Raw genomic sequence first — 15,616 nt, forward strand, 5'->3', positions numbered from 1 at the left:
ACTTCCATCCCCCACAAGGATGGTCTCGAAGCCCTCCTTTTCTTCCTTTACCGTAGAACCAGCCAATCCCCATCGACCAACACTCTCCTCCGCCTAGCAGAGCTGGTTCTTACCCTCAACAACTTCTCCTTTGACTCCTCCCACTTCCTCCAAACCAGAGGCGTAGCTATGGGCACTCGCATGGGCCCTAGCTACGCCTGCCTCTTTGTCGGATACGTCGAACAATCCCTGTTCCAGACGTACACTGGCCCCATCCCCGAACTCTACCTCCGCTACATCGATGACTGCATTGGTGCTACCTCTTGCACCCATGCAGAACTCACTGACTTCATACACTTCACCTCCAATTTCCATCCTGCCCTTAAATATACCTGGACTATCTCCGACATCTCCCTCCGGTTTCTGGACCTCACCATCTCCATCACAGGAGACAGGCTAGTGACGGACATTTACTATAAACCCACTGACTCGCACAGCTATCTGGACTACACTTCTTCCCACCCGGTCCCCTGCAAAAAGTCTATCCCCTACTCCCAATTCCTCCGTCTACGCCGCATCTGCGCCCGGGATGAGGTGTTCCACACTAGGGCATCAGAGATGTCCTCTTTCTTCAGGAAACGGGGCTTCCCCTCCTCCGTTATAGATGCTCTCACTAGGGTCTCTTCTACATCCCGCAGCTCCACTCTTGCTCCCTCTCCCCCCACTCGCAACAAGGACAGAATCCCACTCGTTCTCACCTTCCACCCCACCAGCCAGCGGATCCAACATATCATCCACCAACATTTCCGTCACCTACAACGGGACCCCACCACTGGCCATATCTTCCCATCCCCTCCCCTCTCTGCGTTCCGCAGAGACCGTTCCCTCCGTAACTCCCTGGTCCACTCGTCCCTTCCTACCCAAACCACCCCAACCCTGGGCACTTTCCCCTGCAACCGCACGAGATGCAACACCTGTCCCTTTACCTCCCCCCTCAACTCCATCCAAGGACCCAAACAGTCTTTCCAGGTGAGACAAAGGTTCACCTGCACCTCCTCCAACCTCATCTATTGCATCCGCTGCTCTAGATGTCAACTTATTTACATTGGCGAAACCAAGCGCAGGCTCGGCGATCGCTTCGCTGAACACCTGCGCTCGGTCCGCATTAACAAAACTGATCTCCCGGTGGCCGAGCACTTCAACTCCCCCTCCCATTCCCAGTCTGACCTTTCTGTCATGGGCCTCCTCCAGTGCCATAGTGAGGCCCACCGGAAATTGGAGGAACAGCACCTCATATTTCGCCTGGACGGTTTGCAGCCCAGTGGTATGAACGTCGACTTCTCCAACTTTAGATAGTCCCTCTGTCCCTCCGTTCCCCTCCCCCTTCCCAGATCTCCCTCTATCTTCCTGTCTCCACCTATATCCTTCCTTTGTCCCGCCCCCCTGACATCAGTCTGAAGAAGAGTCTCGACCCGAAACGTCACCCATTCCTTCTCTCCCGAGATGCTGCCTGACCTGCTGAGTTACTCCAGCATTTTGTGAATAAATCGATTTGTACCAGCATCTGCAGTTATTTTCTTATAGTAGTTGCAATTGAACTGCATTAAAATTAAGAATTATTTTGGCATGTCACCGTTAAGTATTTTTACTTATGAAATTCCATGCATTATCCTAGAAACTTGAATATGAAATATTATAAATTAATATCAGACTGTACCATTTATCTGACAATGTTCATACAAAGTGGGAATTCTATTCTTGTATAAGAGTTACTGTATGTTTACATTACATGCTTCAATCCTATTTTAACAGCCCAAGTTGTTTCTTGATGAATATTGACACAATTTTCTGTGGACGCCTTTGGTACTTGAGCAGAACTTCGTGTGGAGATGTAATCTGGTCACCGTCAAGCCGATTTAGTAAAGTCACACAGACAATAGCAGCTAAAAGGGAAGAAAATTCTTCAGTAATGTGTAGCACACTTTTAAAATTTTGACTTTAAAATGTTGACTAATGTATTTTTGATATGTATTGTTTTGTATCATAAATAAAAATTATCAATAGCTTCCAAAGTTTTGCTACTTTGTGGTGAATTTATAATTAATACCATGGTACACAGCGGGTTGCTTGCAATTCTGGACTGTTGTACTGACTACAGGATCTCTCAAGTAGTCCCTGTTGGAAGGTCGAGTTAGAGTTCGAGATAATTGTGAAGAAGGGTCTTCTGGAGGAGGGGTTGAGCCTGGAGGCATCAGCCCTCAGGGCTGCACTAAGGCAGCCAAATACCTTTTTCTCAATCCTAGCAGTTTTTAGACTTTTAGGCTGTAGAGATACAGTGCGGAAACAGGCCCTTTAGCCCACTGAGTCCACGCCAACTCGCGGTCATCCCATACCCGAACACTACCCTAAACACCAGGTCACTTTATAATTTTTTTACCAGAGCCAATTAACCTCCACACCTGCATGTCTTTGGATTGCGGGAAGAAACCAGAGCACCCAGAGAAACCCCACGCGGTCACAGGGAGAACATAGAAACGCCATACAGACAGCACCCATAGTCAGAATGGCACTGTAAGGCACCAATTCTACCACTGTGCCACTATCTGTTGGAAAAATGGTAAGGCCCCAGTCCTGGCAGGCAAGGACACATCACCTTGTTATATGTGGCAGTGACCTTTAGTAGACACCATCCTTCTCTCTCCATGGCCCCTGCCATTTCCCAGGTGGTTTCAGCCTGAAGAGTAACATGTTTTTCATCAAAACTCTCATTCTCTTTGCTGCTGTGTTAGATATCCTGTGCATATGATAAGAATGTTCCATTGTATAACTAATTTGTACTGGGAATGTGGCACAAAGGTTAATCAGCTGACACTCTTCACTCTGTCAGCATGAACATCATGTGCTTTCTGTGACTAATTCTGCGGCTAATCTTAAAACTTTAGCCAACAGAAATGTGAATAACATTTTGCAAGAATTTTTCAGGCGGCACAGTGACACAACGGTAGAGTTGCTGCCTTACAACGAACCTGACCTCAGTTTCTGTCTATAAGGAGTTTGTATGTTCTTCCTGTGACCCCGTGGGTTTTCTCTGGGCACTCCGGTATCCTCCCACACTCCAAAGACGTACAAGTTTTTAGGTTAATTGGTTTCTGTAAATGGTAAATTTTCCTTAGTATGTAGGATAGTGCTAGTGTACGGGGTGATTGCTGGTCAGCTTGGTGGGCCAAAGGGCTTGTTTTCGCGCTGTATCTCTAAAGTCTAAAGGAAGAATCTTAAAACTTTGCAGATAAAACTACAGATAAAAATCCTACATAGAGCACCATAACAGATGAAAGTTTTTACTCGTACCTCAAAGGAGCATGGTAAGAAATAAAGACCAAAGTAAACATACGAAACCCAGCTTTGTTTTGCTCGAAAGCTTTGTTCCAGGAATGCATTGGCATTAAACGATCCATACTGATTGAAACTCGAGAGGCATCAAACCACTGCAGCTCAATGGCGAATGAGTGCAGTGTCAGCATACCCAATTAGAGTCACCGAGTCTAACATATAACATGGAAACAGGCCTTTTCAGTTGAACTCATCCATGCTGACCAAGATGCTCCATCTAAACTAGTCCCATTTGCCTGCATTTGGCTCACATCCTTCTAAACCTTTTGTATCCCAGTACCTATCCAAATGTTTTTTAAATGTTGTCACTGTACTTGCCTCAACTACTTCCTCTGGCATTCGCTGAACTTCCTGCCATTAGCGTACATGCTTTATGGAGCAAAATTTAAGCTCTACCTTTATGGTGACGGCAATAATGGTTTTGAGCTAAAACTTCCAGCTGCAGTTTCCTCTTTATTTCCTTCTATGCTTCTTTCCATGAAAATGGTATTTTCAGAACAAGCTCTGTTACTTCTTCTCTAAGGATGATTTTCATACTACTTCATGGTCCTTGAAATTAAATTTGCACCTTTATTTAAATCGCTTTTTCCATAGAATAATGGCCACATGAAAATGAACAGGCAAGTTTATTTTATGTCGATGGCCAATATGAAAAAAGATTAATATAACAATCATATTTCTGAGCCTTAAAACTCAGACAATAAGACACTTCAATTTAATGTGTTACTGGGTTGGGAATTAGAGAAAAAAATAATCAGCAGACAAGATTTACTGATCATTTTCAAATATCTAGAATGACTAATTTATTCAATTTTCCCAAGATAACAGTTAAAAATGTGCCATCTTTTTCTGTGCTGACAGATCTGGTACCTTTTAGATCACAACTACGGCACATGGCTGCAAATACAGTGGACTCCATTTCAATGTTTCTAACACCAACTCTGTGGGCTTTTTTCAAATAATCCAGCTTTTCCTCATTAGAAAACGAACATAAAGCACCATCCAAACGTCCTTGTCCTGCACCAAACAAAAGGAAAATATAATTGTATTTGACTGCTATCTTGGCATGAAGTGACACAAGAGACTGCAGTCTATCCTCAAAGGGATCATTTGTGTTGTTCCCAGGGTCGAGAATACTTTATAGGTATCTTTAGACTCTAGAGATACAGGCCCTTCGGCCCACTGAGTCCATGACGACCAGAAATCATCCCGTACACTAGCTCTATCCTACATACTAAGGAAAATTTACAATTTACAGAAGCCAATTAACCTAAACACTTGTACGTCTTTGGAGTGTGGGAGGACCAAGAGAAAACACCATTGGTCACAGGGAGAATATACAAACTCCTTACAGACAGCACCAGTAGTCATAATCCAACCCGGGTCGCCGGTGCTAACACCTAACACCTGCCACATGCAGGAGCTCGGCTCAGTTGGCCCAGATAAGTGTAGGGAGGATAGACACAAAGTGCTGGAATAAATCAACGGGTCAGGCAGCATCTCTGGAGAAAGGATAGGTGACGTTTTAGGTCAGGACCTTTTTTCAAAGCAGAGATGGTGGGAAATGGAGGGAAGAAAACGGGAGGCATGGGCAACGGGTAGCGACTCATGGCTGAGTCCAGCTTGATTTGTTCTTCATATTTTTATGTAAAATTTGTTATCTCATAGAATTAATCTGGCACCCTGAGAACTTTGGAGATGTGGGACTGGCTGACTTTGCAGACTGTTAGATGTTAGAGTCCATCAATAGTCCAAGCACTTTTAAACCACTTTTTAAAAATGATACTGCACAGTAGTATGATATTCTTCCAATAAACCCAGTCAATTTAAAAGGAGTTGAGGTGAGTGTCATGGAAAGTATAGGAAATGCCACATGGGATAAGCCAGATGTTGAACAACAGGATTGCAGATTATCTGAGTTTACTTTATACAGGTTTCCAAAGCACATCAAATATATTTTCACGTACCTTCATAAAAATCATGTGTGCACATGGTGTTTCCGATAATAGTGGAATAGCTGGCGATCTCTCTACCACAGTTCAATAATTCTTGCGCCAGATCTTTGTCCAGTTCGGTGCTTCGTGTAATTACTTTCCCCAAAACCACTTGATCAAACTGAGGCTGCAAGAATGAATTTACTGCTGTGCCTGTTATAACCACGGTTCCAGGATCCAACCCTGCACAGAACCATTAATCATGGAGTTATAGAGTCATACAACACAGAGACAGGCGTTTCGTCCCAACTTGCCCATACCGACCAACATGCCCCATCTACACTAATCCCACCTGCCAGTGTTTGGCTCAGATCCTTCAAAGCCTATCCTAACTATGTACCTTTCCAAATGTTTTTTAAAGGTTGTGATAGTACCAGCCTCAAGATTCCTATTAAATCTTTCCCTCTCACCGGAAAGCTATAAATTCTATAATAAAATGTAATTCAATAAATGTAATATTTTGAAAGGGGACAGACCATTATATCACATCATAACCTCCTCAGGTTAAATTTGCTCTCAGTGGTAGACACTGCTCAGTCTATCATAGGTACAGACCTCTCCACCATCGAAAGGATCTATCACAGGTGCTGCCTCAAAAAGGCAGCTAGCATCATCAGACCCACACCACCCTCACCCCCCATGCTTATATCTCACTACTGCTACTGAGAAGAAGGTACAGGAGATTGAGAACCACAGCAGTGTCCTCTGGGTTCGAGTATAGCTTCTTCCTCGCAACCATCAGGCTCTTGAACACTACACAACACTATCCTTAGCAACCAGGAACCTCTATGGCTGCTGAATGGATAGTGGTGCCTTGGCTGTGAATCTTCAAAGTCAGAAGTATTTTTGATATTGATATAAAGTGCATCCATTGTGTGCTGAATGTTTTTCAGGCTGGTTCATTGGACACACCTTCGTGTATGAGTTCCTTGCATTTTAGAATTAAGTTGGAGAGGAAGGGACAGAGGCTTGAGATTTTCTTTACATACCTATACTACCTGATGTTCCCAGTCGAATAATGGTGACGTCACGACACTTGGCATGGTGAAGTAACTTGATGAGTTCATGAAGCATGATCGATATAGATGGCACACCCATTCCATGCTGCAAGCAAAAAACAAATTGAATCCACGTTATTTTGGATTTAGTTTAATTTAGAAATACAGCATGGAAACAAGCCCTTTGGCCCACTGAGTCCACACCGACCAGCGTTCACCTGTACAATAGTTCTATTCTACACTAGGGACAATTTACAAAAGCCAATTAACCTACAAACCTGTACGTCTTTGGTATTATGGAGGTACAAGAGACTTCATGTGATGGAATCCAGAGCAAATAATTAACTGCTGTAGGAACTCAGTGGGTGTGGCAGGATCATCTGGCAATATCATCAAAAACCATCACCATCCTGGCCATGCTCTCATCTCACTGTTACCATCGGGAAGAAAGTACAGGAGCCTAAAAACTGTGAACGAGCTCTTCTCAGCAACCATCAGGCTCTTGAACACTCCACAACACTCTCAGAAACTATGATCTATTATCGATTTTGTTCTGGTTGCACTAACTTCTTTGGTTTTGCACTATAGTGGTTTGGTTACCTAGTATTTCTGATTATTAGTTTATTGTACTATTCATTGTGGAGTAATTGCATTAATAGAATAGTACAGCACAGCAGTGGGCCCTTCAGCCCACAATGTTCGTGCCAAACATAATGCCAAGTTAAACGGATCTCATCTGCCCGTACATGATCCATATTCCTCTATTCCTTGCGCTTCCATGTCCACATCTAAAAGCCACTTAAACGCCACTATCATATCTTCCTCCATCACCACCCTGGCAATGTGTTCCAGGCCCCCACCACTCTCTGTGTAAAGAACTTGCCCCGCAAATCTCCATTAAACTTTCCCTCTTTCACCTTACAGCTATGCCCTCTAGTGGTGGATATTTCCACCCTGGGGAAAAAAGGTTCTGACTGTCGACCTTATCTATGCCTCTCATAATCTTACTGTACGTACGTGTACTGTGCTACCTAAAACTCTAAAACTGTTTATTCAGTTAAGTGAATACCTGCATACCAAACAGATTTTAATGACTTCTCTTGGAGGTTTCTGAGATTTGAGACTTTGGTTTTACACTATTATGCTCTGGTTATCTTGTATTAACATGTAGAGAGCTAATTACTGAATATAGAGTTAGTGATTGTCCTATAGCATAAGCAGTTTAGATACTACTTTACATCGGGCTTGTTTTTTTTGGTTGAGCGTTTATCCTGGTGTTATCGCATCTACTTTGTGTTTTAAGAATAATTTATTGATTATTCATTTATTGTATTATTGATTATTGTATATTTATTTGTTCTGTTATTACTTTAATGGGCATGTAAAGCTGCAGCATGTAAAAATGCAATTCTGCTATTGTTTGTACATATGACAATTAAACACTTGTGACTCTTGTAACAGACTGAAGAAGGGTCCCAACCTAACACATCTTCTGTCCATTTCCTACTACAAATACTGCCTGATCCACTGAACTCCTCCAGCGGTTTGGTTTTTGTTTTATTACATTAGATATTGTTGACCTCACTGTTAATCTGAAGACAATGTTACTTATTTATTGGCTTGGCCTGGTAAGCCTTTGTGCCATCCAGCAATTATCTGGAGTTAATCTGCTTATGAAGTATCATTTTATATGATGGATGCCAAGAGGATAAAATGAGATGTGGAATGTTTAAATATGTTTTTATATTACATGATTACTTTAGACTTTAGAGATGCAGAGTGGAAACAGTTCCTTCGGCCTACCAAGTTCTCGCCGACCAGCGATCACCCCCTACACTAACACTATCCTATACACTAGGGACAATTTACAATTTACAGAAGCCAATACACCTACAAACCTGCACATCTTTGGAGTGTGGGATGAAACCGGAGCACCCGGAGAAAACCCACACGGCCACAAGGAGAACATATAAACTATGTACAGACAGCACCTAAAGTTAGTCTCGTACCCGGGTATCTAGTGCTGTAAGGCAGCAACTCTACCGCTGTGCCACCGCATTTAACCGCATTAAAATAAAAAATGTAAGTTTCCATGTGAGGTAAGAGTCTTGAGATGCACTTTGTATCAGATAATCACTTTACTGAGGTACGATCAGTAAGTGTATGCTCACACACTCGGCATAATTCCCCACTGGAATATCAATTTTCATAACTAATCTCACACTTTGAAAGTGCCATACTGTGCAATTTGCAGTTACAACCTGGAGTCTCATGTATTATCTGATACCGATTGAGGAAGTGAATTTTACTGACTACGTCTAAGGCTACTCATGAATATGTCTTATGAAGGGTGACTTGAATGAATTTAGTTTCATTGATGCCCCGGCTAGTAATTGAATGGCCTGCAGCTGTGTAGATATGCATCTTGATCGATTGTCCACTTATTTGCACTGTCATTAAATAATCCCTTTGTCCCAACCAAATGATTGCAGGCAGACCACATCTGTTATCGTTTAGACTTCCTTAGAATACTCGGAAGAAGGGTCTCGACCCGACACGTCGCCCATTCCTTCTCTCCTGAGATGCTGCCTGACCTGCTGAGTTACTCCAGCTTTTTGTGAATAAATTCCTTAGAAACTTCGACAGGTGTATGGAGAGAGCACACTGACTGGTTGTGTCATGGCCTGGTACAGTAATTTGAATACCCAGGAACGAAGGAGACTGCAGGCATCGCAGGTACTGACTTTCCCACCGTCGAAGGGATCTACAGGAGGCACCGTCTCAAAAAGGCAGCTAATATCATCGAAGATCCATATCCCCCCCAGCCACACCCCCATCCTGCCCCATCAAGAAGAAAGTACAAGAGTCCGAAAACCTTGACCACCAGGTTCAAGAACAGCTTTTTCCCAGGCTCTTGAATACTGCACAACACTAACCTCTAGTTCAGCAATTATAATCTACTGTGGCCTTCAGTTTGCAGCTCCACAAGGTATCAACGGCTTTTGTACACCTGCTGACCTTATCAGATTGAACACATGCAGTGTTATAGCTTATTATTGTGCTGATTATCTCTAGAATATTTGGAGTATTTGTAAACTCTGTATTTAGGAAAGACACCACAAACATCACATCTTGGAGTAAATTCAATTCCACCTAGGTTGCTTCAGAAAGGTCACAAAACTCTTTAGAAGCAAAAGACACTGGTCTCCTGAGGACAATTGTGCTTGGCAGAATAAAAATCCTAGTAAATAGATGATTGAGATGAGTTATTTATGTCATCTGAATGCCTGATAATGGAGTGCTCAAGGAGGTATTCCATTGTCAGCTGCAGCTACATAATTGTTCCAATGGTAATCAGGCCAAAATGTCCCAGGATTGTCTAAAGTGAGTCTAAAAATATGAAATAAAACAGATAATGGTGGAATTAGCACGTTAGGCAACATCTGTGAAGAGGAATTTAGAAAACTGCATAAAATAATAATTTGTCCACAAACTCACAATTCCTGATGCAATTTATGAAAATAATGTTGTCAATATTGAATAAGTTTGTAAACAATATACTCAATAGATAATATAATAAATAAAACATAATACAATCATTTTAAAAAAACCAATATAGGGCGGCAGAGTGGCGCAGCGATAGAGTGTCTGCCTACAGCACCAGAGACCCGGGTTCGATCCTGACTATGGGTGCTGTCTGTACCGAGTTTGTACCTTCTCCCTTTGACCATGTGTGTTTTCTCCCGGTGCGCCGGTATCCTCCCACATTCCAACGACGTGCAGATTTGTAGGTTAATTGACCTGTAAATTGTCCGTAGTGTGTAGGATAGAACCAGTATATGGAAATCACTGGTCGGTGTGGACTCGTTGGGCCGAAGGGCCTGTTTCCATGCTGTACCTCTAAACTAAACTAAACAAAGCCCTAAGTCCCTAGTGCAATTCAGGCAGTTCATAGATAACACCACCATACTTATAACAAAATAAATCCCACCTCCATGTGGTCAGTTAAATGGATCTTGTATCTCCCAACATCTGCCTTACCTGAAGAGAAGTTCCTATGTTTCAATCTGTTGATTCCCAAATGTCAATATGTTTTGCTATTTAATTATAAGTCATGGAGCCATGCCAATAAGTTAATTTAATTTGGGTAAGATGTCAACTCTTGATATCTTGTTTCAACTCATTGCCTGAAAATTGATCACACAATCTACGTCATTATTTATCCATGACTCTGTGAAACCATGAACTAAAACAAAAGCAAACTGCTGAATTAGCTGGAGAAAAATACCTCCTTTATTCTTCAAGACCAGTTCTTATTTTAACCCGCTCAAGTAAGGCCAGTGATTAAAAGAAATACTGCAGATGCTGGAAATCCAAAATAAAAACAGAAAATACTGGAAGTACTCAGCTGGTCAGGCAGCATCTGAGGAAGGTGAAAAGGGGTTCATGTTTCATGTCAATGACCCTGGATAAGGGTAGCTTGATACTTCTGGAGAGGTGTGGAAACATGAGAGAACGTGGGAAAAGCTGCAACTTAGGCAGGTAATACTTCTTCACTGAAGGGAATTACTTATTGAAGTTATGAAGCATACCAAAGCCTTTATTTCCTCAGAAGACTAAGGAAGTTTGGCATGTCTCCTATGAATCTTCTGCAGATGCCGCATATAAAGCATCCCATTGGGATGCATCATAGCTTGATTTGGGAACAGCTCTGCCCAAGATCACAAGAAATTACAGATTGTTGTGGATGTAGCCTAGACACAGACCAGACTTCCCACCATTGACTCCATCTATACTTCACGCTGGAGTTAGGGTGTTGCCCTGATCTTCCAACCTACCTCACTGTGGACCATGGACTTTCTGTAACTGTAATTCTGTAACATTATATTCAGCAATCTGGTATTTTTCTCTTTCCCTGTTGTACTTGTGGACAGCTTGAATGTACATATATATTATGATTTCACTAGATAGCATGCAACAAAGCTTTTCACTGCATCTCGCTACATAGAGTCATAGAATTATATAACATGGAAACAGGCCCTTTGGTCCAACTTGCCCATGCCAACCAAGATGCCCCATCTACACTAGCCTGTGCTTGGCCCAAATCCCTTTAAACCTTTCCTATCCATGTACCAGTCTAAGTGTCTTTCAAATGTCGTTACAGTACTTGGCTCAACTACCTCCTCTGGCAGCTCGTTTCATATACCCACTGCCTAAATACCCACCACCCCAGTGACAATAATAAACCAAACCAATCCCAATGCTAATTTTACCAGAAACAACAGGAAAGGTCATCTTCACATCTATTCCATTTACTCACACTTATGGACAGCACAGGGCCTGTTTTATACATGCTATATCTGTCTGTTCCTGCACAAATGTCCCGAATGTCACTCCCATCTCCAGTCAATCCAAGTTCCGTGTGCATAAACTCTGCAAAACCTCTCATTCGATTTGCACTCCCACCGACACAAACAAACTGAAAAACACAAGGTTACATTTCAGGTCTTAAATTATATCAGTTCGATAATAGCCATGGAGTCATACAGCACGGAAACAGGTCCATCGGCCCAAATTTCCCACATCGACCAACAGACTTAACTAGTCTCACCTGCCTGCGTTTGGCCAATATCCTTCTAAACCTATTCTATCCATGTACCTGTCCAAATGTTTTTAAAAATGTTGTGATAGTACCTGCCTCAACTACCTCCTCTGGCAGCTCGTTCCATCAACCCACCACCCTTCGTGTAAAATCATTGCCCTTCATGCAAACAAGATGGCGCCCAAGCCATGCGACTTTTTGTGTGATGGTCATGGAAGTGGAAATGCAATCACGTAATGCAATTGCTCCACTCTTAAATCGCTACTCCAACAACAGCATTTCTTATTTTCCGGATGGCTCCATCCACTGTGGATGGCTCGATTGTAATCATATATTATCTTTCCGCTGTCTGGTTAACATGCAACAAAAGCTTTTCACTGTACCTCGGTACTTGTGACAATAAACTAAACTAAATTAAACTATTAAATATTTCCCTCCTCATCCTAAACCTATACCCGCTGGTCCTTGATTCCCCTACTCTGGGTAAAATACTGTGCATTTACTCTATCTATTCCTCTCATGAGGAATATTTTTTCATAATCTTATGTTTTAACTCAACCCACAATTTCCTTCAAAGTATATACTTTGGATGCATGCAGTGTTGATCCCTATGCCAGAAGCAGTCTCAAACACACTGCTGAACGGAAAGCATCCAGGTTATTTTTACTGAGAAACAAGGAACTGCAGATGCTTATTGACGTTTTCAACATCTATTAAACTTGTCATTTTATGACTGTTGAAAACAGGATAGAAATGCAAACACACATGGAACCCCTACGCATTACCACTGTGAAGGCTAATGCCAGCAATGGGTGGGGAATAGACAATGTTTCCTGTCCATTCCACTAGTGCCACCACTTCCCAAACTGTAGCATTGGCTGAGGCAGCATCCACAACAAACACTGCCTGAGCATTGTTTTTGTGATCTCTCAGTGGAATATCAGATGGGTGCCATTAGCATGGAATCGTAGTGCATCATGAGGCACTGTTTTCAGTTATTCCACATAGAACAGTACAGCACAGGAACAGACCCTTTGGCCCATGTCCATGCTGAACAGGATGCCAAAACCAACTCTTATCTGTCTGCATATAATCCATATCCCTCCATTCCCAACATATCCACATGTCTATCTAAAATTCTGTTAAAAGCCACTATTGTATCTGCCTCAACCACTACCCCCAGTAGCACAATCCAGGCATTCACCACCCTCTATGTAAAAGATGTCCTGCACATCTTCTTTAAACTCTGAGCTCTCACCTTAAAAATATGCCCTCTAGTATTTGATTATTCCATTTTGCAAAAAAGTTCTGACTGTCTAACCTATCTATGTCTCTAATAATTTAATATACAATCAAAAAGTGAAGGGAGAAATTTGGTTGGAATGGATAGTATCAGTTTATCATTAAGTTAGAAATAAAAGCTGGCAAGCAGTTAAAATCAGATAATTTCAAACGAGTTATTGCTTCTAAATAATTTGATTAAGTACTGAAATATAATTAGCATCCAAGTTGAATTAAACAAGAGTCAAGAGTGTTTTATTGTCATATGTCCCAGACAGAACAATGAAATTCTTACTTGCAGCTATCAATTAAGACAAATGTAGTTATAGAAAGCAAATATTGTGCTTCCAGTCTTGTGGTCCATGTTGTTATGATTTTAAATTAATTTTACACGAAGGAAGCAATAGACAGATAGTTTACATTTATTTCTGTGCCTTTGAAATTGTATTAAAACTGTAAAAACTGCATTGAATAAATCATGAAAGCATGGTAGCTCTACAAGAGTAATAAAATCAAGGTAGAATTAGACATTTTTAGCAATCCTTACTCAGTGAAGGATCACAATTGTTATATATTTTCTCTTGCAGATGATTTTGTCGATTCAATTTAACCTGTGGATTTCTTTAGAATTCAAACACTGATATAAGTGTAAAATATCCAACCAGTCCCTCCTTTGTGTAAAATTTATTTAAAATCTTAATAACTCGGGATGTATTAATGGTAGGCCAACATTTACTTTCTATAACAGTACATTTGTCTTCACATCCTTGTTTAAATTCAATTGCATGTTAAATTATATTTTAGCATTACATTCGTATAATGCTGTCACTTAATCAATTTATTTAGATGCAACAAATGAACCAAATGCAGGCTTCTTTCGCTGCTTTGTCGGTTGGCTTTACTCTTGGTACCTGCAAATAATTCCATACCTTCACATCCCCAAACATTGCTTGGAGATTGTGCGTTTTTGTTCCCAGATCAAAATGATAAAGAACATCTTCAGGCATCAAGGCCAGGTGAGGGTTCTTCACACGCACTGTCCCATTCCTAGAATGATTGAAAAAGCCTCAAGATCATTATTGTCAATTCTATGGTCACATACCAAAAAATATCATGACTTTTGCATTTTTTTGAATAAACAGTTCCACGGCAGCTTTGCATAATTCGATGATATTGTTCAGGCATTTAGTCTAACCTCAAAAAACAAAAAAATACTCACTCTTCATTGTCACTCCTTTCACTTGCATTTACTTCAGAACTATTCGTTAAAATTGGTGCCATGTGTCCTCTACGTAATAAATAATCTGCAGAAATGTAATATCAATGTTAATAAAAGCAAGGTGTTAAAGCACATTATTTTAAAATAGACAAGCACAATTGGTTTGAAATAAAATAACTTACAGTAACAGCCAGTTATCAGATAGAAACAAAATAATTATTCACGTACAATTTATGTTATAATGTCCTTCTGAAGTTTGGGTTCTGGATGTTCTTCATTATTTTATGGGTCCAAGTACATCATGTGATGTTGACTATTCCATCCTCTGTGGATTGAACTTTGATTTGGAAAGCAGGTGATGTTGTGTTTTTACAATTGGCCACTTCTATTTGCTTAAACATGTTGCCCTGGTACAGGGACAAGTCAATGCCAGATAATTCAAAATAAACACATAATTTCATGATTGGTTCAGAAGGAAAGGTTATTTTTAAGAGTTATACTTTTAAGAGCATAAACAACATGGAAACAGGCCTACATTTTGAAATAAGGAACTGCAGATGCTGGTTTACAAAAAATAGACATAAAGTGCTGGAGTAACTCAGCGGGTCAGGTAGCATCCCTGGAGAACACGGATAGGTGACGTTTTGGGTCATTACCCTTCTTCTGACCTGAAACGTCACATGTCCATGTTTGCCAGAGCTGCTGCTGTAAAACTGTTTGTTCTAATAAATGCAGAAGTCATGATATTTGGAATTGAAAATTGTGAGCTTAAGGCTTTTTTTCAATCACCAATCCATGTTCTACAGAGATGAACAATTAAGCATTCTTGATTCTCTCTTGACTCTTGACTCAGCAAGGAATGAAAGGACACATGTCTTAGGGGCGGTAATGGCTCCATCTAATTATCAGCTTTATTTAGACGATGTACAGATGGAGAGACAGAGAGAAAAAAAAGTTAACCTCTTCTCTTATTCAGAAGCAAATGGATGGAGAAGGACATAGGTTTAGGTTTAGGGAATTTGGGGAAAAGGCCCTAAAAATAAATCAGATGTTACAGGCAGTAAACTTATTCAGAAACAGTGAAGAATCCAGTAGAGCATAACATGAAAACTCCCACGTATAGCCTGCTGACAGCATTAATGTAGCATTTTAA

General features: G+C 41.1%; 2 protein-coding genes across 4 annotated transcripts in view; one reads left to right on the forward strand and one right to left on the reverse strand.

Annotated features, from left to right (window-relative positions):
• LOC144595927 (coiled-coil domain-containing protein 148-like) overlaps window positions 1–2,004 on the forward strand; it is a 56,347-nt gene extending 54,343 nt beyond the window's left edge. For both annotated transcript variants that reach the window (XM_078403854.1, XM_078403855.1), the window contains one exon: window positions 1,792–2,004. The gene's annotated coding sequence lies outside the window, so the exon portion shown is untranslated. The remainder of the gene's footprint in view (window positions 1–1,791) is intronic.
• Window positions 1,417–14,796, reverse strand: upp2 (uridine phosphorylase 2). 2 transcript variants are annotated; one of them, XM_078403857.1, is made up of 8 exons: window positions 14,646–14,762; window positions 14,464–14,548; window positions 14,174–14,291; window positions 11,682–11,840; window positions 6,353–6,467; window positions 5,337–5,546; window positions 4,240–4,386; window positions 1,417–1,922 (listed from the first exon to the last, which is right to left on the reverse strand). In XM_078403857.1, exons 2-8 carry the CDS (start codon window positions 14,523–14,525, stop codon window positions 1,780–1,782), a joined length of 954 nt encoding a protein of 317 aa, XP_078259983.1. In that variant the 5' UTR covers window positions 14,526–14,548; window positions 14,646–14,762; the 3' UTR covers window positions 1,417–1,779. The 2 variants fall into 2 exon arrangements, with proteins under 2 accessions (XP_078259983.1, XP_078259982.1); XM_078403856.1 differs by having other exon boundaries at window positions 1,418–1,922; window positions 14,692–14,796.
• Between the last annotated feature and the right edge of the window lie 820 nt (window positions 14,797–15,616).

Source organism: Rhinoraja longicauda, chromosome 8, assembly GCF_053455715.1.
Source record: "Rhinoraja longicauda isolate Sanriku21f chromosome 8, sRhiLon1.1, whole genome shotgun sequence".
In the NCBI taxonomy this organism is placed as follows: domain Eukaryota; kingdom Metazoa; phylum Chordata; class Chondrichthyes; order Rajiformes; family Arhynchobatidae; genus Rhinoraja; species Rhinoraja longicauda.

Excerpts from the sequence above, each read along its gene's own strand:
- upp2 (XM_078403857.1), bottom strand. The coding sequence starts at position 14,525 with ATGGCACCAATTTTAACGAATAGTTCTGAAGTAAATGCAAGTGAAAGG. Across the intron at positions 14,292-14,463 it reads GAAAGGAGTGACAATGAAGA|GAATGGGACAGTGCGTGTGA; the intron begins GTGAGTATTTTT and ends CAATCATTCTAG. Across the intron at positions 1,923-4,239 it reads CCGTAGTTGTGATCTAAAAG|CTGCTATTGTCTGTGTGACT; the intron begins GTACCAGATCTG and ends CTTCCCTTTTAG.